Consider the following 27,416-nt stretch of genomic DNA (forward strand, 5'->3'; position numbering starts at 1 on the left):
AGCGCGCAGCGCATGGGCGTTTGCGTCAGTGGAATCCCATGAATGCGTCACTCAAATGACGTCTGTGGATGCCACGGCGTGATTGGCAGAGCGTCGGAAAGTCGCCCTCCTCTCCTTCCACTGTTTTAGGCAGGGTCCCGCCTTGTGGTCTCCTCAGCGTGATAAAACAACGAGCCCATGGAGAGACACGCGTGCTTCTCAACTGATGCGCGTCTACGTGTAAGTGCGCGCGTGGGTTTGACTTGACTGAGTGGGCGTGTGCTGCAAAGGGGGCCTACTTCACTACTTTGGAATACAGGAACAACTTCACAATTGGGATATTTACAGGACTCAGGTCAGTGTTTAATTCATATGTTAGTACTTTTAATCATCCTGCTTGTGTTTTAATCAGTATTGTACATTTAAAAAAGACAATTCATCAAGGGCAACAAGCAGATGAGGTCATTGTTTCATTCATTTGAATCGCTTAAGGGTCGCGGGTGGTGCTGGGGCCGATCCCAGTTGACTTCGGGCCAGCCAATCGCTGGGCACAAGGAGGCGGATAATCCATCATAATCACGTTCATACTTTGGGGCAATTTAGAGTGCTCAACCAGCCTAGAATGCATGTTTTTGGTCAGGTCAGGTCATTGTGGACATTTTAATTCCTGTTATCCTATATGCACTTCTTGCAGTGCAATATGTTGCTAAAGTTCTAAAGCCTAGTAGTTCTAACACTCTAATGTTGATATCTTTTATTTCCTAGTGTTCAAATCATTGCCTGCTATTAACAACTGATGTCAAATTCATTTAAGCTGAAAGGACTGGCACTGAATGCTCATCTTTCACTGTCTTAGATAGCTGCCAGCTATCCCCGTCAAAATAGATTGGGTATCTAACACCGTCATGGGCAGCCAGTGAGTTAAATACCTCCACAAAGACGATTCAAAAAGTCACTTTTCAACAAATTCTAGAATCAGTCTTCAAACAGACACCTTTGAAAAGCACCTCACACCTCAGACTTATATGTGCACACACGCTGAAACACACACACACACGCACACACATACATGCAGATACATACCCAGGCTTTGCCACCCTTCCCATTTCACATGGCGCAGTGCCCTTCCTGTAATACAATCTGCAACACTCCCTGGTTTAGTCCATGTGAAAGAGGGTTGCCCTCCACTCAAGGAGTTCTGAAGACCATGACCAGCCAGTAACACAATATCTGACAGTATCTGACGGCTCCACTGGGCCAACGGCTACACTTTCTAAAGCGGGCTAAGATGCCTTGAAGCCAAGGAGAAGGCATAATAGGAAATAAGGCATTCAAGGGGATAATAAAGGAAACAGAGAGTGGTTTAGAATTACTGGCTATAAGGGATAGAGTGGAGTCTCAATGGTCAAACAATCCAGGATCTGGTTTCTAAAAAACATTTTCCCATAGGAAAACTGGATCTATCCTTTCCAGTGTCAAGTGTCAAGCGTAATGTTTGTTAAAACTGTAGTAGCAGTAGAGTACATTTTCAAATAATAAATAAACACAGCAAGATTGGAAAGTGAGCTCTAAATAACTTACAGTAGGTTAACATGGTCAATATTGTGAAAAAATCAATTAGCGCCAAAGAAGGAGTTGACAATTTTAAACATATATTTCAACACCGTTATTATCATTTGACGGTAGCACATGGAAACTGACCCGCAAAAAAATAAATAAAACCATCTCTGGCTCCATCTCATGCCTTTAATTTGAAATACAAAATAACGGTAACAATTGAGTCGATAAGAAAATGTGATTTTAGGTTGTGAAACAATTGCAGCCTTTCGAAAAAGTTCAAAATCAATAATGTGAGTGTTATACTAACATTTCATTAGGAATAATTCACATATGGCACGACAACAAGCCAATACAATATTGTTTTTTTTCCCTTTTTACTTTAATTAAAGTCAAGAAACACTGCTCTAAAAAGTACTCACTAAGGATGCGATAGGATGATTTCCTTAGAATGTTGTCAATATGAATATATGGACACCTAAAAACCTTCATACATAGTACTACATGTACAAGTTTGTTTCTTGAAACCCTTTGACACCAAAAGGAGTATTTAAGAAGCGTTTACTTCTGTTTGTGTTCTCACGTATATGCAACGAGAAAGTAAATAAAAATACAAAATAAAAGAATATAAATGATAATACATACTAATATATGTAATAATAATAAAATATGTATTATTGTATTATTTATTGAATTTCATCTATATGCAAATTAGCGACAACAGCCATTTTTCTGTTAAAACAAACCCTATGTGACTAATTTGGCACAGAAGGCAACAAGATGAAAATCATAATAAACTCATCAGTGATGCCACATTAATAACTCCTAATTAAATGTATTTGGAGCACATGTGTTATTTAGGACATGTGAATGAAACTGGTAGCCCTTCATGTTAATCAGTATCCAAAAAATAGCTGACAGCGATCCCTGCCTTAGGCATACTGACACCTCGCATATCACTCTATCTGATGCACGCAGGCACCGAACTGCATCCGGGTGATTTATTGCCTACTGTGCAGAGGTAGCTAAGATGTCAATGTGGAAAATATGGCATCAGTTTTTCATGAGATGCAACATTTTGACCGCTAAATCAATATCATTATTGTGTGCTCCAGCAATGCCCTGTGTACAAACACAGCATGTACCCCTGACCCATGACACCCACTTCAGCTCCGACATCTTCAGTCCTGACATCGGCGCCAAACTGGTGATGGACATCGGTGGTCAGAAGGAGCAGCTGTCTACGTCGTTGTTACCCAGCATCAACACCTTAGTTGGAAATGGCTACCTAGGGGAATTTGATGCTTTCTCTTGCAAGATTCCCACCTTGCCGTCCACCTCTACACTTTCATTCGGCCACTCTTCAGTCACAGAGACTTCTGACTGCCAGATGCAGAACCAGGCCTACAGGTTGGATGACCTACAAGTGTATGGCTGTTACCCTGGCTCATTTACATTCAGCTGCCTTGATGAAACGCTGTCATCATGCGGCTCCGACTATTACGGGAGTCCGGGTTACCCCGCAGCTTCCCCCCCGGCAGCAGGCTTTCAGACACTGTGCGCACCGATATGGGACTCCCCTTTCAGCCCCTACAATCCAGCCCCACCTATGGATAAGCAGCCTTCCTTTTTCCCCTTTAGCCCCGCACCTGAACAGCACTCACCCGTGGTGCCCCACCAGGATGCTCAGCTCGGTCAGGACGAGTCTTTCTTCATGTCCCCTCAGCAACCAGTGTCTTCGCTCCACTGCCCTCTAATGTCTGTGGAGCACGGTGCCAGGCTTGCGGAGGGGTCGCCCAAAATCCACAACCCGGGTTTGGGCGAGGGCCGCTGTGCCGTGTGTGGAGACAACGCGTCCTGCCAGCACTATGGAGTCCGCACCTGTGAGGGCTGCAAAGGTTTTTTCAAAGTGAGTATAACTTGTATACTTCACATTTAGTAAAATACTAACCGAAATGATTTCATTTGACATTTTAATACTCTTTACCAGCACAATGCAATACAAAATCTTTTGTAAATAAACTACATGCTCAAAATACGAGTGATCCGACTTGCTTTTATTGACAATAGTGGTAATAGTGAATTTTAAGCCCTTCACAACAAGCAGAAAGTGAGCCATTCTTCACCAATTTATATATGTAGAATGTCAAACCAAAAACTGCGCAAACAGAAACACATTTTAAAAAATGTGAATCTAAAAATACCCACATACTGTGGCTTTGCTTTAACTAAAGTCAGGAAACACCCAAAACCACCATAGATTGGCTAACAGATGTCACACACACAATCTTTTAATCATTCAAGCAAACAATTAATGTTTTAATGGAAAGGGTCAAGCATCACTCGAAATCATTTTCATCTTCATTATCTTTTTTTCTAAAGCACTGATATCACTCCAACTCGAAGCTGAATTCATAGTGGAAGTGTCACTCTGATGCCTCCCAAATTGAGTGATGTGCAGATATCATAAGTCCCTGCTGTGGTTGTAAAGACAAGGTGTTATAATAACATTATATTGTTACCTGATAGATGACTTTCTAAGATGTTAAATATGAACGGGTAATCCCAACATTGAAAACCATTTGAAAATTGATAATAAAAAAAAACACAATCCATCATACATTTTTAACGAGTAAAATTATATCATCTTTAGTTTAATTGACTCGGTAAAATGTCACAGTTCATCTCCCCCAATGTGAGGCCTGCAAGTACACACTTACGTGACCAAATAAGGTTTCCTGTCCGATAAAGGACTACTATGACGATCGTAATTTTAGCACGATAAACAATCTGTTCATGGACATATTGTTTTTTTCCCCCCGACTGACAGCGAACTGTGCAGAAAAACGCAAAGTATGTTTGCCTGGCCAATAAAGACTGCCCAGTAGACAAGAGGAGGAGGAATCGATGCCAGTTCTGCCGTTTCCAGAAATGCCTTACAGTGGGCATGGTCAAAGAAGGTGATATAACGTCATCCTCCTTTTGAGTTTTCATTGACTTTGACGCATGATGATGACCAAACCATGCTTTGTAATGATAATCTTGTGAAACCAAAGCTCGGAATGACAGACCCATGTTAGTGGAGATTTACAATGCCAGCTGCAGAAAGAAATGGATATGCAATAGCAGCTGTTTTTTTTCCAACCTAACTGTGTAGTGCAGCCATGAGAGACACAAGAGCCCACTTGAAGGACTCTCATCCTTTCTCCCCTAGTTGTTCGAACAGACAGTCTGAAAGGTCGCCGAGGTCGCCTGCCATCCAAACCCAAGACGGCGTCTGAGCCTTCCTCCACTACCCCCAATGTCAACATTATTTCCTTGTTAGTACGAGCGCACTTGGACTCCAACCCAACCATTGGCAAACTTGACTACTCCAAGGTAGGTGCCTGTCCACAAGATTAGCACCTCTTTAACATAGTTCTGTATATTTTCAATGATGTATGCAGGGGTCGGGAACCTTTTTAACAGAGAGATACATGAAAATATACATGAAAAATACATGAAAATATATGTGTTTTTAGTCATTTCACCACTTTTAAAGTACATAAAGACTGAATTCTTTTGATAACGTTGCTAATCAATGAGTATCAATGACGATATGCATGGAGAAGAGTCAAATTTAAAAAAATATGATTAAAAAGGCACTAGAGGTCGTGTCAAAGCCACAGTGCCGATGTAACGCTCCTATTGGTGTGTTTGGGACTCAGCTGTTTCCATATTTTAGCTCACGGGTTAGCGGAGAGCCTCATGCACTCATCAAAAGAGCCGCATGTGGCTCCCGAGCCATAGGTTCCCTACCCCTGATGTATAGTTATTGGGATGGATGAATCTCCCTCGCAAAACCCCAAATTAAGCAGTTCCTGCGCCCTGTTGCTTCCCAGTATCAAGAGACGGTGGACAATGTATCAGAGAAGGAGGATGCTGGTGACATCCAACAGTTCTATGATCTTCTAACCGGATCTTTAGAAGTCATTAAAACCTGGGCTGACACCATCCCGGGATTCTCCGACTTCTGCACAGAGGATCAGCAGCTTCTTCTTGAGTCGGCCTTTGTGGAGCTGTTCATCCTCCGCCTGGCGTACAGGTTGGCTGCATTTAATGGACTTTTGTATTGATTCATCTTTTCATTCCAATGGCTTACATCGGCACAGGTCAAATCCAGAGGAGCGCAAGCTGATCTTCTGTAACGGAGTGGTGCTCCATCGACTGCAGTGCGTTCGTAGTTTTGGGGACTGGATCGACTCCATCGTGGATTTCTCTCAGAGCCTTCACCGGATGAATTTGGACATCTCCCAGTTTGCGTGCCTTTCGGCGCTCGTCCTCATCACGGGTACGACGGTTTCTTTTCTCGTCGAAGGCAACTCTGATTTATTGCTAACGTGGCAAAAAAATGGTTTGTTTTTAGATCGTCACGGGCTCAAAGAACCTAAACGCATTGAAGACTTCCAAAGCAACCTCATCTCTTCTTTAAGGGAACACGTGAGTGGAAACAGATCGGAAACGAGCCGAAGCCAGCCCAATTATCTCTCTCGGCTTCTGTGTAAACTCCCCGAGCTGAGGACTCTTTGCACACAAGGCTTGCAGCGAATCTTTTATCTAAAACTGGAAAATCTTGTCCCCCCTCCACCTATCGTGGATAAAATCTTTATGGATATTTTACCCTTCTGAATCCAAATGAACACAAAAGGAGATGGGATGCACCTTATGTGATTTTTTTTGTGGTTTTGCTGGTGCTAAAAAGCACTTTACGTGTCACCTAACAATGGGGACCCCATCGAGAGCAGCTATCTTTAAAACATGCATGCAGACTCTTGGCAACCCTTTGAACCATTCAAGGTGCAACATAGCAACAAGCACTCCGAAGAACCACGTCTGTGTGATATGATGACGATGTCGAGAAAATTGTCCTCATGTTATATTGTATACAATGTTTTTGGATAATACAATGAGAGCTGAGTTATATTAGTGCTTATTATTGCTGTGCTAAATGTATAAATGTTGCCATGCTATGCAACAGAAAAGCATGTTGGCAATGCAGTGTTAAATGATGGTAGCTAAAACTGAACACACACCTCTTAAGTAGTCTTTTTGCCTGCCCTATTGATAACAGGCCCATTTTGCAATAGGTAAAATGATCTTTAAAAGGAGACATGCTTACAAAAGGGCCAAAATAATTAACACCTGTTTATAGTAACCATTTGGATGATAACGAATGAGTGAGGAATTATCATTTTAAAAAAAGTGCCTTTGCAAAACCTTTAACCCTTCCGGTAATGTGGTTCAGTGTCAATGTCATTCCTAGTGTCACATATGAAATGATGACGAATTGGAATTCAGCTATCACTGAAAAGGCTTTTGACAAAACTGTGAGTCCGTACAGTTGTACGAAGCGTATCAAGCAATGAGCGGTGGTTTACAGTGTGGTTGACTTTGACCTGTGTGCTTGTGTCTTTCACATTCTTCTGTTTTACTGTATGTTTCCCCCATTTGTTAAGAGAAACTGCGTACAGCTTAGATCATGTCAAACAAAGTTCAACCCAATGAGATACAAAGGAATTCATTCTTCATTCACAAAGAAAGAAGCTTTTCACGATGCAAAAGTGTTCCCACAGGGAGTGTATTTGATAATAAATTTTTGAAATGTACAACCGAGCGCTTTCATTTCAAGCTTTAAGACAGTCCAAATATTCAAGTTATTCTAAAGCCACATTCTCAAAAAGAAAATTTCAAATTTTTAAAGCCTACTAAAATAATAATACAATTAGATATAGTATTATTCTTGCAACCCTTGTATGTAAAATAAATTATTAACTCACCTGTGTTGAATGAAGAATCTTTTTAAATGAAACATGCTTATGTGGGGGGAAGCAGGAGTACCCAGAGGAAAGCCACACAAGCCCAAGGAGAACTTTCAACCTTCACACAGGAAGCCCTTTCATCAGTGGGGCAGATAGATTAAAAGCAGTTGTCCTCTATTTCTATTTGTATAACTTCAGTAGGGTTCATGTTCATAACATAAAACCCACTGTGAAGTCTACTTAATGTTGTCAAGCTGGCCATGCCAATAAAGCATCTTCCTCCCGACCAGAGGAAGAAGACACTGTGCCGCTTTCATCATATGCCCGACACTTGATCCCTACCGCACGCCGAGATATGGTCGTCTGGGCTTGGGCGCTGGCAGACACAGTGGAAATAAGAGGTAAAAATGTGGGAGCTGATGATGAATGTTTCGTCTACATGTGTATTTCTCAATGATGTCTATCTTTTTTTTTAATTTAGGGAGTGTTTTCTCTTTTAATAATTGGGTGGTCACTGTTGGTCACAATAGATGCAAATCAAATACCATATTTTCCGCACTATAGGGCTCAATTAGAAGCCTTATAATCCGCCTCATATATGGATCAATACTAGTTAATCATTGTATGAAATTTCCTTTAGCACGACTTCTATGTTTTGGCCGGTTCGTTTATAACCATGGAGCATCAGCTGATTAAGACGCATCGCAATTACACCAGTGACAGTCTGAAGTAGGCGGAAGTAAGACGCCAAAAACTGTCAGGTGAGTAAAACCTTGAAAAAAACATCATTGTCAGTTATAAATGAACTGGTCAAAACATATATACCAAGAAGACAAAATGAACTTAGTACAACTATTACCCAACAGCTCCATCTAGTTGATGTATAACAAACTCCTAACTACTACTACTACTACTACCACCACTACCACTACTACTTCATATATATGTATGTATATATATATATATATATATATATATATATATATATATATATATATATATATATATATATATATATATATATATATTAAAGATAGGCAGTTCATTGATGGTGCAGAAAACACATTAAAAAAAAGAACATTTGTACGTATTCATTTGTCTGCTTATATATATTTTTTGCAATGGGAAGAAAGTTAATAGGTTTGTTTGTGAGGATGTTGCACCTGTTGTGTATTGATGGACTGAGCTGCAAATAACTTTTGGAAGCTGCTTTGTATTCTTTGGGGATTTTTTTCATTTATTTCATCCCCAGTTCTATAAAACCTACGAACAGGCTTGTATATTTTACATCTTATATAAAACTTTAATTCCCATAGCATGTTGCTTAATATGCATGTTTGTGTCATACTGTATGCGCTCCTTAGGTTGGGGCGTGGGTGTGTAATTGAGTGTGGAAAACCCTCTGTGAGTTTATTTATAGCCGGCCATTGTTGGGCCCATAGAAACCACTGTAATTTGATCTGGCCTCGCTCAGCGAAAGAGTCTGCTGATAACTGACTTGGCAGACGCCACTGCCCGTCCCATCCTTGTGATACACGTACACCCCGAATCACCGTCAAAAGCTTATTTACGTATTTTGTGAAGTATAAACTTCCAAATGAATTATAATTCTGAAGTGGAAGATAGTTTGCCAGGGATCTGTTTGCACCTCACCTATTAAATGGCCGTTGTTGTTGTGTCTTTGATACAACTCCATGAATCTGATAGTCATGCATTGTGTGTTATTCGATGCTGTTACTAATGCATTATACACCCTGATGATTGCTATCTTTAGGTGTATTGGGACACATTGACAAGTGGAAACAATAAGAAAATCTGCATTTTATTTTTGTTTTATTGTACTGTTGTGTGTCCCCTTTTCTTGTTGTTAACTAAAGCAAGCGAATACGGAAAGGCACATATCGACTCTCCTATCTGTTGATTACAGCCGATGAATTTACTTTATTTTACAAGGTATGGATCAATAGAGCTCAATCTTTTGGTTTTGCATATTTGAAGAGCCAAAGATTTTTCATTATGGTACTTATAAAAAGTTAAAAAATCACTGCAAATTTGCAAACCAGCGCAGCAAGGGTTGCCGTTGTAAGAAAATCCAAAATACAGCCCCGTATCTTTTTTTCTTGCAATTACGACTCAGTCTCTCATCATTCTGAGATTTCAGTTTTGTGACTGAATAAATCGTAATTTTGTTTTTGTTTTTAATTTTTCTGCACCCTTGAATGATTTTCCTTGATCAGAAATTGACAGATTACATTTTTTGATTCCTACACAAAATCAAAATTGCTCAGTAGTCATAAAAAAAATGTTAAATTCAAGTCCTAATTTCTCTCTTTCTTGGCCTATCGGGTGTCTAACACGGCTCTCCATCCCACTCTTTTTCTAGTCTTGGGCCTTTAAATGTCACGTGTGCAGGTGCACCTAATGGAGTGCAGATAGCCGGTTGGCAAAAAAAAAAATCTTTGTAATGTCACAGCTGATCGGGAAGAGATAAAAAGGATATCTGTTTCAGTAGGTGTTCGTGTTCGCTTCTCACTATGTTGGAAACTTCTTTGGCCTCAGCCAAAAAACATGAGAATGTTACAATTATAAAACAAGATTGACAGGAAAGATCATGTTGCGAAGGCAGATGACTGCGGCTGGCCCAGAAGTTATTCACAGCAAAGCCCCCCACTGAAACACACACACACACACACACTTCAGAGAGCCCCAACACAAGTATCAAGTGCAACGTAAGGGTGGCAGAGTGTATGTGTGTGAAAGGAGGGTTTCAAGGTCAGAACAAATGCATGCTGGGGCAAAGCAACAAACACGATCGGTGTTCCAAAGGATGACACAAATACAAGATAAGTCCCCTAAGAATACACAATATACTTGGACGCTTAACAAATTTGATGCATCTTTGACAAGGATCTGCACTGGCAGTTCACTGTCCGATTATAGCAATGCTTTTCTTCTTCTTGTTCTTCTTGAGTGGCTCCCGAGTAGCGTCGGAATAGACAACGTGTTAAACAAGTCCTTGGAAACAAGAGGAGCTGTTAAAAATAGCGGTGCAAAATATTTTATGTCAAAAGTCTTCAGACTAGCGGCCATGTGAATTTACATTATCCATTGGCACCAGCTCATTTGTTGGCATCTGTGCTGCCTGGGCTTATGTTACTATGGGTAGTGAGAACATGCAACCCAATGGCCTCCTCTTCAACTATCATTATGCTGAGTGAACTTTTCTGAAGTGATGCTTATGTCTTACACATGCTTTTAAAAATATGCACAGCACATATGCTGATTTTTATTGCCATGTGAGGCTATTTGCACATAGGACACACCATTAGTGACCTGTTGCACCATATGGAGTTACACAAGTGATATTAATATACTCTATATATTAATATAAGATATTAAGAGAGGCCTTAATACTTAATGGACTTTTAAGATAAAACCCGAAGCATAATTTATGACGTGGGAAGGAACTAAGGCGCGAAGTGACATCACCTCGTCACTAATTTTCATGCGATTTGATTTAAAACCGATTTCAATCAAATAATAAATGACATAGATAATGCTTCATCGATATCACTTCACACGCTCAATCTACCTTATGTATTAAACTTTAATAATTATCAGGAGGGAGGGGATCGTCCGCTGCCGATCCTCCCAGTCAGAACGGATTGGATATTGTTCGCTGTCAGTGGCTTTGAATAAATGAAAATTATATAATTTAAGACAGAAATCCTGATTATTTTGGACACACTTGGTTGGAAATACCTTGGAAATTTCCCACTTCATCTCATTGTTTGTTGTTGTTGTGTTATTATTTAAAGGGATTTTATGGTGCATTTGCTGCTTCTCCCAACAACCCTTTAAAGGATGTGATTTAGGTGAAGCCTCCTATCTTCCTTTCACAGTGAGTTATATAAGTTAAGTGGACTGGCAAGACCAGAGGAATCACAAGATGCTGGCTGCAAACTTAGAAAGGTTGGCGCTCAAGTGGTTGGATGGCAGAAAAAGGTGTCTGTCACCCACTGGACGTTGCTGCATTAAACAAGGTTTATATTTAACCTAATATCAGCTTCAAGCAGCACATGCAGTCTCCCGTCTTATTAAAGGACAAGACACTGTCTCACATTCATGAACTAAATATGTGACTTCACTACCTTGCAGTCTGAGAAGAAAAAACATGGTGAGGTTTTTGTGCCTATTTGAAAAACTCCTCGAAGAATGAGTGATTCAAAGAGTTCAATCTTTATATCAACCATTAAACCTTTTTAACCCTATCAGGGACAGTGGACACTACAGTGACATTTATTTAAAATGTTAACATTAGCTTACGGCATTCGCTGCCAGTTGAGGTCACAGTGTGTGCGCAGTGGTCTTTATAAAAAGAAAAAAAAATGATATAAAAACACACATTGACTGTATCTATGTAATATAGAAGTAGTTTCAGCTGCAGTATATTTCTATCTGCAAGGTTTTAACTACAGGGTCACGTAGACTATTTTAGAGCAGAACGGGGAAATGATGCTCAGAAGCGAAAGAAAAGCAGAACAAAACAAGGTTCCTCATTTAATAAATAAACCAGAGGCTTCTACAAGTGAATCTTTCTCCCACACGTAAAATTATGAATCCACAAAAAAATAGATAATAATAATAATTTAAAAAGCACAACACAATTAAAGCACATGCTATTGCTTTATTTGTACAGGCACCATTTTCCTGTGATTAAGGTTCCATATTGAAAAAAATATTTGGCAATCTATTAGTTATTTTATTCACTTCTAAAGTAGATTTGTAACACTTCCATAAAGAAATGAGGGTAAGAGGTTTTTTTTTTTTTTACATTTTACCTGCCTTTCATGAATGACTGTAGACAAGTCAAATTGGAGTTAAATCACTCGGTGGGTCAAGTCGAGATGAGTCAAGCCTAATAAAGTCACAATGTCACCATGCCACAGTGACAATTTGAAAAAAAAAGCAGATACGTGGTTAGCATGTCCGCCCCATAGTTCAAAGGGTTCAATCCACGCAGTTCCAGTGATTTGATTATGAGTGTGAATTGTTTTTTGCCTTCATGTGCTCCACGATTGGCGGGCGACCGGCACAGGATGTTCCCTGCCGCCCACTCATAGTTAAACTTGGATAGGCTCCAGCAACCCAATGACCCTCATCAGGATAAACGATAGAGAAGATGAATGAATGAATCATTTGCCCTGTTTATGGTGTGACAATGATGCCCATCCAAATTGTAATAACCTAACCCAACTCGTGTTTATGGCGAAAAGCTAGTTTTGTCTAGTAAGTAATTGGTTATCACAACTGTAGCTCTTATCTGTGCAACTTCATAGTAAAAACAACATTTTTTTTCTAGGAATGATAATGATCGTTTAAATCGATGTCTTTAAATACAACACCATCTTCTCATGCGCAAGTTATAGCAAACGTTAGAAACGATCTTTGTGACAAGCAACACTATTCTTCGAGAATGTAAAAAAAATGAAAAATTGCCTTGCAGGAATTTAACTTAACTTCAAAAGACAAACAAATATCTAAATTTTGCCCTTTCTAAGAAGATATTCATGCAATCCATAAACTTGTAAGAGTTCTGCTCAAATGTAAAATAATAAAAACTACCCTCACAAATATTGCTTCAACAACAACAAAAATTTGAACTTTGCCCATTTTAACACATATGGATTCCATAATTTGTAAACTGTTGTGATGCTTCTCGGCAACAAAAAAATGGCAACAACTTTCCAAAATCATGACACGGATACTTAATGTTATGCCACGTAAAAACATATTATGGCGCTTCCTGTGAAGGTCAGAGAATCTGTTCCATACTTGACTTTTACGGATGAGGTTCCCGTTCAACAAAACGCTTTTCACTTCCTTGTTCTTTTTCAGCCTCTTCCTCTTTTCTTCATAGCTTCAGGGGTACATCAGTGTGAGATACAGAACCACAATGCAAAGAAATTATTTAACAAACTTGTTTGGCATACGCAGGAGGCCTATTTAAGATATAAAAAGCTATTTTGAAGTCACTACTTGGACCAGTGACGGATTATGGTGTGACAGGTCAGTATACATAATATTTTTTGATAAAAAATGGACACTAACTACTCATTGTAAACGTAAACTATAAGTAATATACGTAAATATTGTGTTATTCAAGAATCACTAGTGAAGTTCAAATCCGGGACGACGTTTCTGCATTATTGCAAACTTTTAAATGCTTCATTTATGCTTACTATTATGTTTTTATTAAAAAATGGACAATTTAATAGGTCTGGCATTATGGAAATGTCATTAAATTGCACTTATGCGGTTGGGAGTTGAAGCCTTTCAAGGATGCTATATTTATACCCAATCCTGACACCCACCTCATTGTGATGAAACCTGATCACCTGAGGAATGTTAAAAAAAAGAAGCTTTTTGAGCATTCCTCAGCCTTTCTTTTGGTGCACCTATACCAGCTTTTTGCAGGAATCAACACCTAAAAAGCCTATTTGCAAAAAAGAAGAACAAGAAAAAAAATAACTTCTCTTTGTGGTGCCTTAAATTGATTGCAGTTGGAAAGGAATTGTTAAATTATTGTACATTGTGTTTTGATCTTTTTTTGCTGCATTTTGTGAACATGTTGATATGCCAAAAAATCCCTATAGTGTGCCTTTAGGCTACAGTGACAAATTGAAATATCTACTAAAATACTATTAATTATCTGTGTAAATATTTGTATAGTTGCAGACTGGAGGTGACATGGAGACAGCATACAGAGAACTTTATCAAGAGTTTGTTCACCTGAGATCAATTTGTCTGAGGCAGGCGGCTCTGTTGAATAAGCTCATGAAAACCTTACAGCAGGCAAAAGGTTCAATAAATCAGTGGCCTGAAAATTGTCCCACAATCCTTTGCGATTCAGTAAAATGTTTGTCTATAGGTATTCCTAATGGAAACTTGACTTCCAAGCATACCCAAGAATTCCCAGCTCATTTCCAGCCAAAGCCAATGAGAACTTACAGCGCCGCAGCACAAACCGACCCGCTTGTACCGTCTTCAAATGAAAACACATCTCATCTCCTTGCCGAAGATGTGTCCAAGCTCAGCATGAATGCGCCTGATGGCAAAGCGCAACAAATGATGTCATTAGGGCAGGACTCTTTAACAAACACGTTTTCCTGTGATGTCCCCAGTGGTGGCGGGAGCCTCAAGGACTCACAAAGGGTAAATTCCACATAATGGCTAGATGTCATTTCTTTGCGCCAACTTGTTCACGCATTGAAATGTGTTGCCTCAGATGTCTCTGTCAGACAGCCAGTTATTTGGCTTTGACCTCCCGAGTCTTCCGGGAGGAAGGCTGATGTCCGACTTGACACTGCAGTCTCACGAATGCGACTTTTGCCAGGCCGTTTTTCCGAGACACACAACCACCAGGGGGGAGTTCCTGCAACATCTCCACAAACATTTTCCCTAATCACCAGCATCAATGGGACTGCATTCCAGAAGAGGTTGGATTTCCTTTTTATTATTCTTAATTCAACCTCCAAACATGATTTATGCAATACATGGCAAGTGGGTCATTCTAAACTGACCACTATTGAAGTTTGTGTATCAAAATATCTCCCTAAAAGTCTCCCAGTCTTCCTTACCGCACATTCTCGTTAGAGTTACGGGGGTCTATCCCAAGGCAGAATACACACTAAACTGGTCGCCAGTCAGCCGTAGGGCACAGAAAGACAGATGACCATTCGCACTCCCATACATACCGCCACCAGCGGGAATCGAGCCTGTGCCTGCCCGCCCTGAAGTCAAGCAAGTGAACCACTACTCCATCAGGTTCCTCTAAAACTAATATTTCCTCCCAAAAACTATAACGATGGGAATATCAACATTAAAAACCTTCATCTTCAGTGCCGCTTATCCACTCAAGGGTTGTGGAGGATGCCACTGAGTGGGAATTGAACCCAGGCTGTCCACACCAAAGTCATTTGAAGAACCACGGCCCCATCAGATGGCCCATTAAAAACCTATTAAAACTAATTCAATTAGAGGGGAAAACTGACAAACTAAATAAAACTCAACTCTAACTAAAACCCCTCACACTTGTAACCTTGGTTTGCATAAAGCTAAACTACGCATCTTACTGGGCCTGATATACACGCAATTGAGAGAGAATAAAATGTTTGCAGAGTGATACTGTCACCCACTGCTATTTATTAGACGTTACATCTGTTGACAGATGGCACACTCCAAAAACATCTCAATACGTATTTTGATTTTCACTTGCATTGTCATTTTAACCAATTTTAAAAATTGATACTCAACACTGGTGCTTCACTGGAAGATATAAATATGCATTGTGATCATCTTTTTTTAACGGTAAAAACCAATTTCTTTATTAATAATAGCTCTGTTTCAGTGGAAGAAAGCAAATATCCGTGTGTTGTTCAATCTCCAAATTTTGTGTGTCGTTTAAGACCATGTATTGGTTATAAAAGCATTCACAGTGTAGAAAGTATGAAATTGTTCAACTTATTTTTTTAGCAACAGTTTGGGATATTGCTATAGTCATATAACCTTTATTGAGTCGAGATTTTACAAAAATATTGGTCAGCGCAAAACAAAACAAATGCACAAAAATTAAATTCAAGCCGCTCTTAGGGGTTGATAAACAATGGTTCAGCAATTATAGAAATTAGATGATTATAATTTGAGGATCAATTACGTGAAATTGGATCATTTTCCGCAGCGCCACAGATAATCCCTCACAGCAGTTTGGGTGCCAATCAATTCCTTGAAGTACTATATGTATATGGTTTCGCCTTATGTATTGGACTAATAAGAATTTGACAGCATGCCTTTATGATTCACCTTATGTAAGTCTAAAACAGCAACAAGCCCCTTTAGGTTACTGAAATGGCAACACAATTAAAAACAAAACAAAAAAACAAATGGTTACTATGTGTGTTTGCAATCAAGCTCTCACTTGTCATCTATCAGCTGCTCAGTGCTGTGTTGCTAAGGAGGGAACACCAAGGCTAAAAATAGCCTCGGAAAATGAAGGCGCTAATTAGCACTGCTGACAGCTGATTGATGACACTGTCTTGGTGTGCCTTTATTCTTCCTCTTTCTTTCATAATCAACATAAAATGGATATATTTTTATTTGCATTGATTATCTTCAGGCGGCCGAGTGGCCAGGTGGGTCCTCGCTGTGTGGACTTTGCAAGTTTTCCCCGGGCTTGCATGGGTTTTCTCTGGGTACTCAGGTTTCCTCCCATATCCCAAAAACCATGCAGGGAATGGTTGTCCGTCTCCTCGTGCCCTGCGATTGGCTGGCCACTGATTCAGGGTGCCCTCCTGCCTAGTGCCCGTAATTAGCTGTGATGGGCTCCAGCACCCCCCATGACCTTTGTGAGGATGAACGGTTCAGAAAATGAAGCCCCCACAAGCCTGGGGAGAACATGCAAACTCCACACAGTGAGGACTGACCTGGGATCAAACCCACGACCCCAGAACTGTGAAGCCAACACATTAACCATGAAATTAAAATGATAGCACACACTATTTTTGACACAAATTTGTCAAAAAAAGTGATAGAAAATGCTTAATAATGAAAGAAGATCCTCACTAGTCTTCCTTTCTCAGCTTCCTTCGCCTCGCCCTACTAGAAAATGCCCGAACAGAGATGTCAAACACAGAACGACATGTAATCTGTTTGCATGTCATCCATAGGCTTTCTTTTCTGTCGCTGTGTGATCGGTCTGTCATTCTGTCAATGGGCACTAGAAAGCTAGGCATGACCATCTTTTATGGTTGTGCCCTATGCTTGACTAAGGGTGTAGTATGTCTTTCGCCCGAAGTCAGCTGAGATAGACTCCAGCAACCCCCGCACCCCTTACCCTGACACTGATTACAGCCCTAATTAACACTCTAAAGTTGATTTTTCCTCCATAATATTTTCAATTTTGCCTGGGACGGTCAGACGAACGAACATTCCGTGATAGTTATCTGGCAACCCATCCTTGGGGTTGCCCCGTTTAAGTTCACGACTCTATTCAGGACACGAAAATAGATGAGTGAATGGCAATTCAGTTCATTATATTTGTTTGGCTGATGAGAAAACTGCAATGTTATGTAAAGATGAGAGCATGGCTACTAAATGTTTTATGACAGCACATTTTTTTCTTTTATGTCATTGTAAAAAAAAACAATTTCATATCTAAGACTTGCATATGTTAGTGTGTATCTTGCAGGGTGTTTTCATGTGCAGGGCGCGTGTAAAGTCCTGGTAGCATGACTGTGAGTCACAACTTACAGGAGAGCGTCAGCACAAGCAACATGATGACAGCAGGGGTGTCGCTGGCTGTTGACGTAGCCCCTGCAGCAACTTTGGCACAACAGACAGAAGTACAGTATTTGTGCATTGAACTTCAACACACCTGCCTTAGGCAGTACAATAACATTTTTTTTCAATGTAACAAAATAAATGATCCGTAGCAAAGTCATAAACTATCATGACAAGCAGATGGACTGAATGCACAACCCAGATTTTATGTGTCATGGCATGATGTTCAAATTTCAGTCTTAAGCAGTGATGAGTAAATTTCTTTTCCTCATGGATTTTGGATCTGTTGATGAGGTTAAAAAAAAGAAATAAATGTGGTAGTATATTTCAAAATAATCCATATTCATTATCATTATTTTATCGAATGGAATTAAATAAGCCAATGTTTTTTTTGTTAATTACGTTGTACATAGATGGTTTACAAAGAATTATATTAACAAAATGTATTATTTATAACAAACAAAGTAGTAGTAAAAGAATGCAAAAAGAAAAATAAGTGGTATTCATTTCTTTTCATGCAAATCTTCACTCATGTTGCACACTCACACAATTTAGAGTCTTCGGCTATGCAAGTATGTGCAAAATCATGCTACCTGAAACATTAAAATTATAGCATTATAATTCATCCATTTTTCCCAGGTTTTACTGGTAATTAGACTAATCTTACATGACCCTTGCTAAAGTAATTAAAGGCGGATATTTTGTTTTCAACCCTGAAGACTCCCTTTCAATATTAATTGTTAATGAATTGATGTGGATTGTTGTGCTGATAATATTGTATGTTTGGTCCAAAATGCAAAACAAATGAAGATGTAGTGTTGGTAGAACATCAAATCTCATTTCAACCTGTAAAAGGCAATGTTTTTGCTTAACATGAAAAAGGATAACTGTAAAGGAAAAAAATACAAAACTCTATGTAGATAAAACATATTAATATCATGTGTGCATAATAAAAATAACTAGATAAAATCTGTATATAAAGACAGACTGTAAAACTGACAGAGTACACACTTCCACTTCCACTTCAATGATTCATTTTCTTGATCTGTCCTGAAAATGATGACTGCTTAACTATTTTATATTTTACAAATTTTCAAAATCCCAGGGAAACTTTCTTTCTTGCATTGTTCCATCACCCCGAAATCAAAAAAGGGGTTCATTTCCAAAGTTGTAGTGCCCCCTTGTGTGTTAGTCTATTTCCTATCACCAAATCACCAAAGTACTGTTAACCTGTAACAGTAAACTTGGAATAAACACTGCTTCAAATATGTAGATTGAATGCTTTTAATAGCAAAATGTCCAATAACACAACCATACAGATGAATGCACTGCAGGCTGATGACGTCATCCTTCAAACTTGTTGTTGATGATAATCTCATTGACATTGGATGCTCTTCACATTAGTAGTGTCCTTTGCTGTGGATTTCAATTGCATCTTTCGCCCTTTCACTCTCTCGCTCTCTCTTTTTCTCTTTTCATATACTTATTTATTTTTGTATTACTTCCCTCTGTTATTGATGTTTTCTTTGGTGACATTTGGGTTGATGCTGTGGCACACTGTGATCGAGCTCCGCTGATGAACTTTATTGGCGTGCTCTGTGAAAACAGGAAATAGAGAGGATTAAAAACACACCTTCCCTCTTACACTTTTCAATCTATAGAATGTAATTTTACATATTGTGAGGCACACTTATTTTAAGAGGCATGCAAGGAGAATAAGGTCACTGTAAATCCAAATGGTGACTCATATTAAAGCTCATTTAGTTGCCTAACTACTTATCTCAGTTGTAGACGGTGATCATAAAAAGCACTAAAATGATCAGACGGTCATTTGGCAGTTTGTTTGTTCTTGTCATTTTGTTTTTATTTCTTTTAGTTTGAAGATTTTCACAGTCATGAGGCAATATGGAATAAAAAAAGAAAAGTTTTGTCTCCAAAAGTAGATTGGATCAAGGCATGCTATTCTTAAACTATGTTGAGAAATTGTGTTCATTGTTATGAATATTTACTTTGACACTTTTGATAGGTAAAAGGGAATCCACTCTAGAAAAAATATTTTGTCATAGGCCCATTTGTTAAAACTGTAAGTTTTATGCATACTAGGTTGTTTGAACACTTTAAATTGTGTGCAGGTTTTTAGGTGTTATGGTTGTTTGGCTCGCTGTTCTGCGATTAACAGCCCACCATGTGACCCTCGTACACAATACAGGTGATGAATAAATGTTAAGATATGAATTTAATAGAATTACATAAGGGAAAAGCTTTTTTTCTAATTGTTCATTCTGGCCCCATCTTCTGTCACTAATTTGATTTGCAACAGCTGGGTAAAAAATGCCTAATTAGTAATCCGAAAGGTGGCAATCATTTCCAGTGTCTAGTTTCTTCTGACATATAGTGGTTTCTTGGGTACTCGGATGATTCGCCTATTCTTGTAAATCAAACTAGTAATTGGACATGATTGGGTGGCTGATTTTTAAACCTTCAAAGATGGATTCTTCCTTTTGTCAGGTCAATCTAAAAATTGCAAATATATTGATTTCACAGTTTTTTCTTCTTCAGAATACTGCGTACAACCAAAGGCTAAATCTGGTTTGACTTCTTTCATCTTGTTTTCCTTGGCACGCATTTTATGCTTATATTGCAGTGGCCCTCAAAAACACACACATAAAGAGCTTAAATAATTACTGCACCTATTATCTGAAAATCACTCAATACTCCAAACCTTCTCTTGTCCATATATGGAAATGTAAATAATATGTGTGATCTCTCTAATGGGTTCTGTTTTGATACAGTACTCCATTTAATATGACTGGACAACGTTAAAGGGTAAATATTAGTCACCACCACAAAGTGATGTGTTTTAAAGTCTTTGAATAATAGTTTGGGGAATTCAGCAAGAAACACCCCCTCATGGAATGGAGTCAGCGCAGTTCATAAATTGCCTAATGAACATCTTGGCAGTTGAATAACTATGACAAGTATTAAACAGTAATTTGAGCAATTTCTTATGCATTATCTAACAGGTTTACTGGGAATAAAACTAGCAATCAAAATACAAATCAATGAAATACTGTTTATTAGCCCAATTCGCTGCAGCCGAATAAGTTGACGTGTTATGAGTGAACATGTTAAGAGGAAGTAAACTGAATTTGTTTGGGGTAAAAGACAAGTGAGGCAGATTGACATCAGAGATGAAGCATATGTCACTTTTTTTAATTGTTATTTCTGCAGTCCTTTTTGGTTGCGTGAGAGGAGAAACAAAAACGACTGTGCCATTTTGCAACCCACAGGTTTTATTTTGGTGCACTGTCACTTGGTGAGTCAATGCAACGCCCCTCCAATTACCTCCCACTCCATCGCCCCCACAGCCCATCCTTCCCGCCCCTCTGCCCACGCAGCCAACGCTCTATGACGTCTGTTGCCGCTGAGGCGGTAACGCCACTGCTGGTGGTGGGTTTCTTATGCTGTCGCCCACGCAGTACTTCCTTTACCACCCCCCTCCCTCTTCGTTTTCTCCATTAACGCCCACTTGTGTCTTGGCCGGAATCCTTTCCATCGCTTCGCCTATCACAACTAACTTGTACACTTCACTTCTCCTCTATAAGGCAGTGTGATACCAGGAAGAGTCTTAGTGCCTATCATAGTTGGTTGCCAATTCAATAATAGTCACTGAAATTAATGGAAGGAATCACAGAAAATGGCTATATGCCAGTTTCCTAATTTAAGCTTTTAGGAGATATTTTTGGTCGGCCCGGTGACGCGAGTGGTTAACGTGTCAGCCTCACAGCTCTGGGGTCCTGGGTTCAAATCCAGGTCACGCTCACCAGTGGGGAGTTTGCATGTTCTCCCCGGGCCTGCGTGGGTTTCTTCCGGGTACTCCGGTTTCCTCCCACATTCCAAAAACATGCATGGTAGGCTGATTGGATGCTCTAAAATTGCCCCTAGGTAAGGGTGTGAGTGTGCATGGTTGACTGTCTCCTCGTGCCCTGTGATTGGCTGGCCACCGATTCAGGGTGTCCCCTGGCTCTGACCCGGAGACAGATGGGATAGGCTCCAGCAACCCCCCCGAGCCTAACTCCGGAGCAAACCCACGCAGGCCCGGGGAGAACATGCAATCTCCACACGGGTGGACCGACCTGGATTTGAACCCAGGACCCCAGAGCTGTGAGGCTGACGCGCTAACCACTCGCTCCGCCGGGGCACCTATTTTTTGTTGTAGTTATAGAGAATTGAAAAGTGCAATAAAAACAAAAAACAAGGTGTCCCATTTTTCCTGAAATTAACATTCTATATTTACAGCAAGTTCTAAAAAATCCATATTTAAGACCTTAATGTGGGACTGAGTGGGCCAGAGTTGGGGATTTAAAGCATGTACGATAATATGCTGGGCATTATTAGTGGATTTAGGCGAACATAAATAATGCGGCAAGCACGAACACAAATTTGTCTAAATTTGCACAAATCCTATTGCAGACAAAGAAAGTAAATCAGCGGTATTAACTGATCATTCAACCTTTAAATTAAAAGGATGCTTATTTTGGCTCAAATTTAGCGACTGAGTTGCTGTAAAGTGCACATTTTGGACTCAACTTACAAAGAGAAAGGCAACCATTGCAAAACAGGTGTTTATTCTGCCAGCAAAATTAAGCACAGGGTAAGTTAATATTTGAAAATTCACCTGTGGAGTGAGTTCCATCCGTCCCTAATTTGGCAGCCCGATCGTGAGACACCATGCGAGCCAATCGCAGCCCTTCGTCCATGAGCGTTTGTTGCATGAGATGGCGACTCCACGTGGCTGGGTTGGAGCTGTCGGCGGATTGGCATGACGAGGGTGATTGGTTGCACTGTGAGCCCGTGTCTGACAAGCAGCGAGAGATCATCGTTCACACAGTTGTCGAGAATCGTAGTGTAGTCCGAATAGCATCTTTAAGTGTTTACCATGTGACGCGCTTTCCGGACTCTCTGCAGACAAGTTGTCATCATCTGCCTTCTGGTTCAAGGCCTCGCCGCCGTCTGCTCCAAGGAGTGATGATGACGTGCACTCAGGTCCAGTCATCTGGAATCAAAAACAAATTAAGTTCTTAAGGACCCTTTTATATTTCATTTGCTGATGTTATGATCAGAAACACTCCCCCAAGAGGGCTTTGTCAACGCACTTCAATCCTTGCTTTCTTCTGCGGCGACACATTGTTCTCCTCCTCGTTTGACCTGAAGTAATGACAACGAGAATTGCATTAAATATCTCACCTGAAAACAATCATTTCCAATTTGCATCTGTTTCTAAAGCAGTGCATTCATGCACAAACATTTACATTAAATTAGTTGTTTTTTTTGCGTGTATGGACTATATCAGAGTTTCTCAATTATTTTCTCATGCACTTTTGAAAAGGTAAATACAAGGATTATCGTAATCAAAATGTAAAAATAAAGTGCTAGTGAATTATTACCATTTGCCAAAAAAATGAAGGGCGGTATGCTTAACATAATCTTGTTTGTTTATAAATGGTGTAACAAACTCCAAAAGTTGATCAAGTGAATCTTCATCATTCATTCGTGGGGGTGCTGGACCCTATCCCTGCCAATTATGGGCACGAATCGCCATTTATTAAAAAAATAAAACATTAAAAAAAAGCTAAAACACAGAAGCGTTGGTCAGTCTATTGTGGAAACTGAACATTGCGCTACATGTATTGAGCGTGTAGGGCAGAGTAATGGTAGTTTGCACATCTGCCTCGCAGTTCTGAAATTGAGGGTTCAATCCCCAGTGATTTTCAACTGCCTTGTCGTCAACAGACAAACCCACATTTCTCACTGAAGAGGTAGATTTGTGGGGTAATACCAATCATTCTGTATTCTTACACTGTTAATCTTTTGGACATTTTAGTTTGGCAGAGTGCCATAAAATGTGTAAAAGATGCTAAAGATTCCTAGGCTTAACCCAAGGAGCTCATGAAAGTGGTCTTGTCGTTCCTTGCTTTTCGTGTTGCGGCATGTCACTAAAAGACGTGCACTCTTCTTACCGTGCTTGTTTGAAAGTGGAGGTGTAGGCACATTTTCTCGCCACCTGCCGAGCCAAAGAGAAGAGTTCCACCCTCCTGAGTAAAAGGGCGTTGTCACGCATACAGAACTGGGCTGCAGCTTCGTTGATGATCAACTGATGAAAGTACAAGAGAGATGGAAGCTGTGAATAATAACAGCCAGGGGCTTAGGATGTGAGACCGCTGCACTTTTGGACTGTTTTACCTCATGCTGCGTGAGTAGCTTGCCTTCTCTCCGCTTGGAATCGAAACGTCCGTAGATGAGACTGTACTTGCGAATCTCCTCTTCCTTCTTCGCGTCCTGTGAATCCATGTTGAAGATGTGTCCCACGGTCTTTGCTATTTTCTTGTTTATCCTCAACAGACTCTTAACCTCTGTGGGATCGGAGCGAGGAAGAGTTCTGAGGAGTCGCTCCACGCTTTCTGCCACGGCACGGCTCGTCTCCCCGTCCAATTGTCCGCCGGGCCAGGCCGAAAGAGGGGCTGGGGCGGAAGATGAGCTTGGAGATGTGGAGGGACCGGGCGGCCCTACGGGCAAATGTGGCGGACTGGCCGGTTCCTCTTCAGTTCCCGGCGTGGAGGCTAAGGTTCCGTTTCCATCGGGCTCTGGGGTGAGCCAGTGCGGGTCCATGGGGGACAGTTTTTCCCGGTAGTGCGAGTCCGGTGGCTGGGGTGAGGCCTGAGAGCACGGGCTCCGGGGGCTCCCGCTGTGATTAGGAGTGAGACACGCCCGATCCTCCCGCTCACAAGGTGATTCCGGCTGCCCGTTACTCAAAGACTTCCTCTGTCCGCCCGACGATCCGCTCGGGCCCGTGCCGTCGAATTTGAACAGCGGGATCCCTCCGAGAGAGGGCAGGCCGGAGGCGGGTTGGCCGAAAAGGGCGGGATTGGCCGCCCAGTCTCGGAGAGCTTTCTGCAGCCTACGCACATGCAGGGGTTTGGTGGCCATGCCGACCAGGGCCATGATCTCCAGGAACTCGTCCTCCGCCGCCTCGCAGAGCTGTTGCACGTCGTCGCCGCCCTGCTGAATGAACGTTTCGTAATAGGCCAGCAGGTTGGCTCTTTGCAGGACCCGATAGAGCTGAAGCTCCCCAAGTGTGCGTGGCAAAGACATGGCACGCTGTTCCTAAAAGACGAGCACAAATTAGTCACGCGGCGCTACCGACTAAAAATCTGACATTATAACGAAACACGTTTGCTGACTTTTCTACTTATGTTTTAAAAAATCTAAAGGTACTGATTTAACTCATTTACTTGCTGTACTTCAAAGAACTACAAAAGTAATTATTATTTAATGCGCTCAGACATTCATTTAATCACAGAAAGAAACATCTCAGTGCACAAAATAGTTTCTCTCTTTTATTACTTTGCAGTTTTCATATCATAAAGAAGACAAAATAGTAAGAGTAGGTAGTGCCTCAACTTTTATGCTGTCAAAACCAGTTGTCTGAGCTTTTGCACAACTAGATAGATAAATATCCTCAATGCACCAATTATTTTAAGAACAATTATTGAGGTTCACACAAGAAAATGACACATTATAATAGTCTTTCTCTAAAATGAGGTTTGGATAGGGAATATCTTGTTTCTCTCATTCTGTTTTATTGCTGTTAATGCACCATGCTGCGTCCCATACAAGACCCCCAACATCTCAGTTCAAGATATTACAGATCACTACTTCCCCCTTTTCACATTTAAAACTCTGCCCATGCTGTAAACTAAATCCTATTTGACAATATAGGGATGTTTTTTTGTACCGTATGGATTAAAAAGAACAAGTTGCATTATAAAATAAAAACCTGCACTCAAGTAAAGTACTACACATGCATGAAAAATACATATAATAAACCCCACCATTGATCTGAAAGGAATATTGGGACATTACATTTGTTCTTACCTTGTTCGGGGCAGAATGAGTGTTCCGAGAAGTGTCTCAAACAACAGATGCCTCTGTAAAAATAATAGTAAGAGCATCATCAATCATGATTTGCTTGAGTCCAAAGCATCCTTGCATTCAAGCGTGCGCCATTACAATGTGTTGCAACCTACTGACTGAACTGACTGTATTGCCGGGTTTCAAATGTAGCCTCTTACCTTGAAGCAAAAGCGTCAGATTGGCGTAGTAAATCCTCTCAGCCTACTTCGGCTTGTCTGAAATCACTGGCAGAAATCCTCCTCCGGCGTACCGTATTGGTCGCTGGCTGCCTCTCTTTCTCTCGCTGTGTGTCTGTGTGGGCTGGAGAATGACGGGGGCGGACTGCAGCGCGCCATCTGACCGAAAAAGAGCCTTCCTCTCCCGGTAAGAGGCGGCTTTCAAATCGGAGATGTGGGTGGTGGCGGTGGGGGCTCGGAATTAACCCACTGCGTCTTCAAGCAGGAAGTTTTACACAGGGATTCCGCGCTTTGATGAGGGAGGCAAAGACGCAAATCAAGGACAAGCGTTGAATTTGGAAAGGTCATAGACATTTACAAAGGTCAACACACCCGCTCCAAAAAGGGGATTTGTTTATTTGGAATGCTCATCAGACTTTTGAGTATGGAGCTTTTATCTGTTGTAAGGATCTAACAGATGATGAAACCCTGAATTGAAATGTTAAATTTGAATATTTTGTTTTAAGCACCTTTTAGACTAACTAATTCATTGCAAATATGATGTGAGCCGATGTTGCTCAGAGACTTGTTTTAGTCGTCTGCATTGTTGGGTCTGGTGTCTCTCACGGTTTCACCTTCCTCTCTATAGGGTTCAGGTCAGGAGAGTTTTCTGGGCAGGTAAGCAGAGCAACATTTTATGGTCAGTGAACCAATGCTTGGTACTTTTGACAGTGCGGTACGGTGCCTATATATTTACTATATAAATATACAGTGTGTCTGGAGACTTTTTCAACATGTTGCTATGTATGGCTTAATCCCAATATGGAACAATTTCACCCAGGCCCAATAAAATTTCACCCTCAGCATCTAATAACAACAATATGAAATAAATGTTTTTTTACTCATGTATTAAATATTTAAACAGAAAAATATTTGTTGCATTCACAACATTATTTTTTTTTCAATAAACTCCTTCAGATCTTCAGCCCATTCTGTTGCCTACCTGCGTGGTTTGCATGTTGACCTGCACTGCCATCTTTGGGATCTTAAATGTACAGTACCTTCCAAAATTATGTCCAATCCACTAAACATGATCACAATTAAGATGTGGAAACCTCTTTCTTAAATAATTGAATTTTCTAGTTTCATGGTAAACTCTGTGAAACATGAATTCAGATCTGATTTATTTTAATTACTATAATTATAATCACATTTATAAACATTTTTGAAAAATATGTCAGAATATAATAAATATAATCTAATCATATGTCATGTATCATGTAACCAAACACAAAATATTTATCATAACAACATTTATTTTCTTCACTTGTTTTGGGTGAGTTAGGACTTCCAACTCCAGGTCAATAGAGGGCAGTAGCACTCACACAAGTTGGTGGACTCAGTAAAAGTCCGACCAAAAAAAGAAGTATAATGAGAAGCAAGAAGGAAGTTGAAAAAATAAAGAGAAGAAGAGGACCACATAAACAACACGGCCACCTGGTAGCCTGTTCAGAAACAAGGTTACACACTTATCCGTGAGGTCTATATACTACCCAGGTGATTTGAATGCACATTAGATATAATCGTCCGTCTTGCCGCTGTCCAAATTAGGTTG

General features: G+C 40.3%; 3 protein-coding genes across 7 annotated transcripts; 2 read left to right on the forward strand and 1 right to left on the reverse strand.

Moving 5' to 3' along the window:
• The first annotated feature begins 188 nt into the window (after positions 1 to 188).
• On the forward strand, positions 189 to 7,138 carry nr4a1 (nuclear receptor subfamily 4, group A, member 1). The gene is made up of 7 exons (XM_077602957.1): positions 189 to 334; positions 2,652 to 3,445; positions 4,367 to 4,496; positions 4,751 to 4,914; positions 5,418 to 5,620; positions 5,688 to 5,866; positions 5,942 to 7,138. The coding sequence occupies exons 2-7, from the start codon at positions 2,654 to 2,656 to the stop codon at positions 6,202 to 6,204; spliced, it is 1,731 nt and encodes a 576-aa protein (XP_077459083.1). The 5' UTR covers positions 189 to 334; positions 2,652 to 2,653; the 3' UTR covers positions 6,205 to 7,138.
• A 6,123-nt stretch (positions 7,139 to 13,261) lies between these two features.
• LOC144075764 (uncharacterized) lies at positions 13,262 to 18,133 on the forward strand. 4 transcript variants are annotated; one of them, XM_077603127.1, is made up of 4 exons: positions 13,262 to 13,403; positions 14,067 to 14,549; positions 14,623 to 14,833; positions 17,567 to 18,133. In XM_077603127.1, the coding sequence occupies exons 2-3, from the start codon at positions 14,085 to 14,087 to the stop codon at positions 14,797 to 14,799; spliced, it is 642 nt and encodes a 213-aa protein (XP_077459253.1). In that variant the 5' UTR covers positions 13,262 to 13,403; positions 14,067 to 14,084; the 3' UTR covers positions 14,800 to 14,833; positions 17,567 to 18,133. The 4 variants fall into 4 exon arrangements, with proteins under 4 accessions (XP_077459253.1, XP_077459254.1, XP_077459255.1 ...); XM_077603128.1 differs by having other exon boundaries at positions 17,645 to 18,133; XM_077603129.1 differs by having other exon boundaries at positions 14,067 to 14,196; positions 14,266 to 14,549; positions 14,623 to 18,133.
• A 216-nt stretch (positions 18,134 to 18,349) lies between these two features.
• nab2 (NGFI-A binding protein 2 (EGR1 binding protein 2)) lies at positions 18,350 to 26,039 on the reverse strand. Of its 2 annotated transcripts, XM_077603304.1 has the most exons (8): positions 25,805 to 26,039; positions 25,608 to 25,660; positions 23,916 to 24,836; positions 23,693 to 23,826; positions 22,829 to 22,880; positions 22,611 to 22,728; positions 22,351 to 22,530; positions 18,351 to 19,268 (listed from the first exon to the last, which is right to left on the reverse strand). In XM_077603304.1, the coding sequence occupies exons 3-8, from the start codon at positions 24,822 to 24,824 to the stop codon at positions 19,171 to 19,173; spliced, it is 1,491 nt and encodes a 496-aa protein (XP_077459430.1). In that variant the 5' UTR covers positions 24,825 to 24,836; positions 25,608 to 25,660; positions 25,805 to 26,039; the 3' UTR covers positions 18,351 to 19,170. The 2 variants fall into 2 exon arrangements, with proteins under 2 accessions (XP_077459431.1, XP_077459430.1); XM_077603305.1 differs by lacking the exons at positions 25,608 to 25,660; positions 25,805 to 26,039 and having other exon boundaries at positions 18,350 to 19,268; positions 23,916 to 24,832.
• Between the last annotated feature and the right edge of the window lie 1,377 nt (positions 26,040 to 27,416).

Source organism: Stigmatopora argus, chromosome 6 (assembly GCF_051989625.1).
Source record: "Stigmatopora argus isolate UIUO_Sarg chromosome 6, RoL_Sarg_1.0, whole genome shotgun sequence".
Classification (NCBI taxonomy): domain Eukaryota; kingdom Metazoa; phylum Chordata; class Actinopteri; order Syngnathiformes; family Syngnathidae; genus Stigmatopora; species Stigmatopora argus.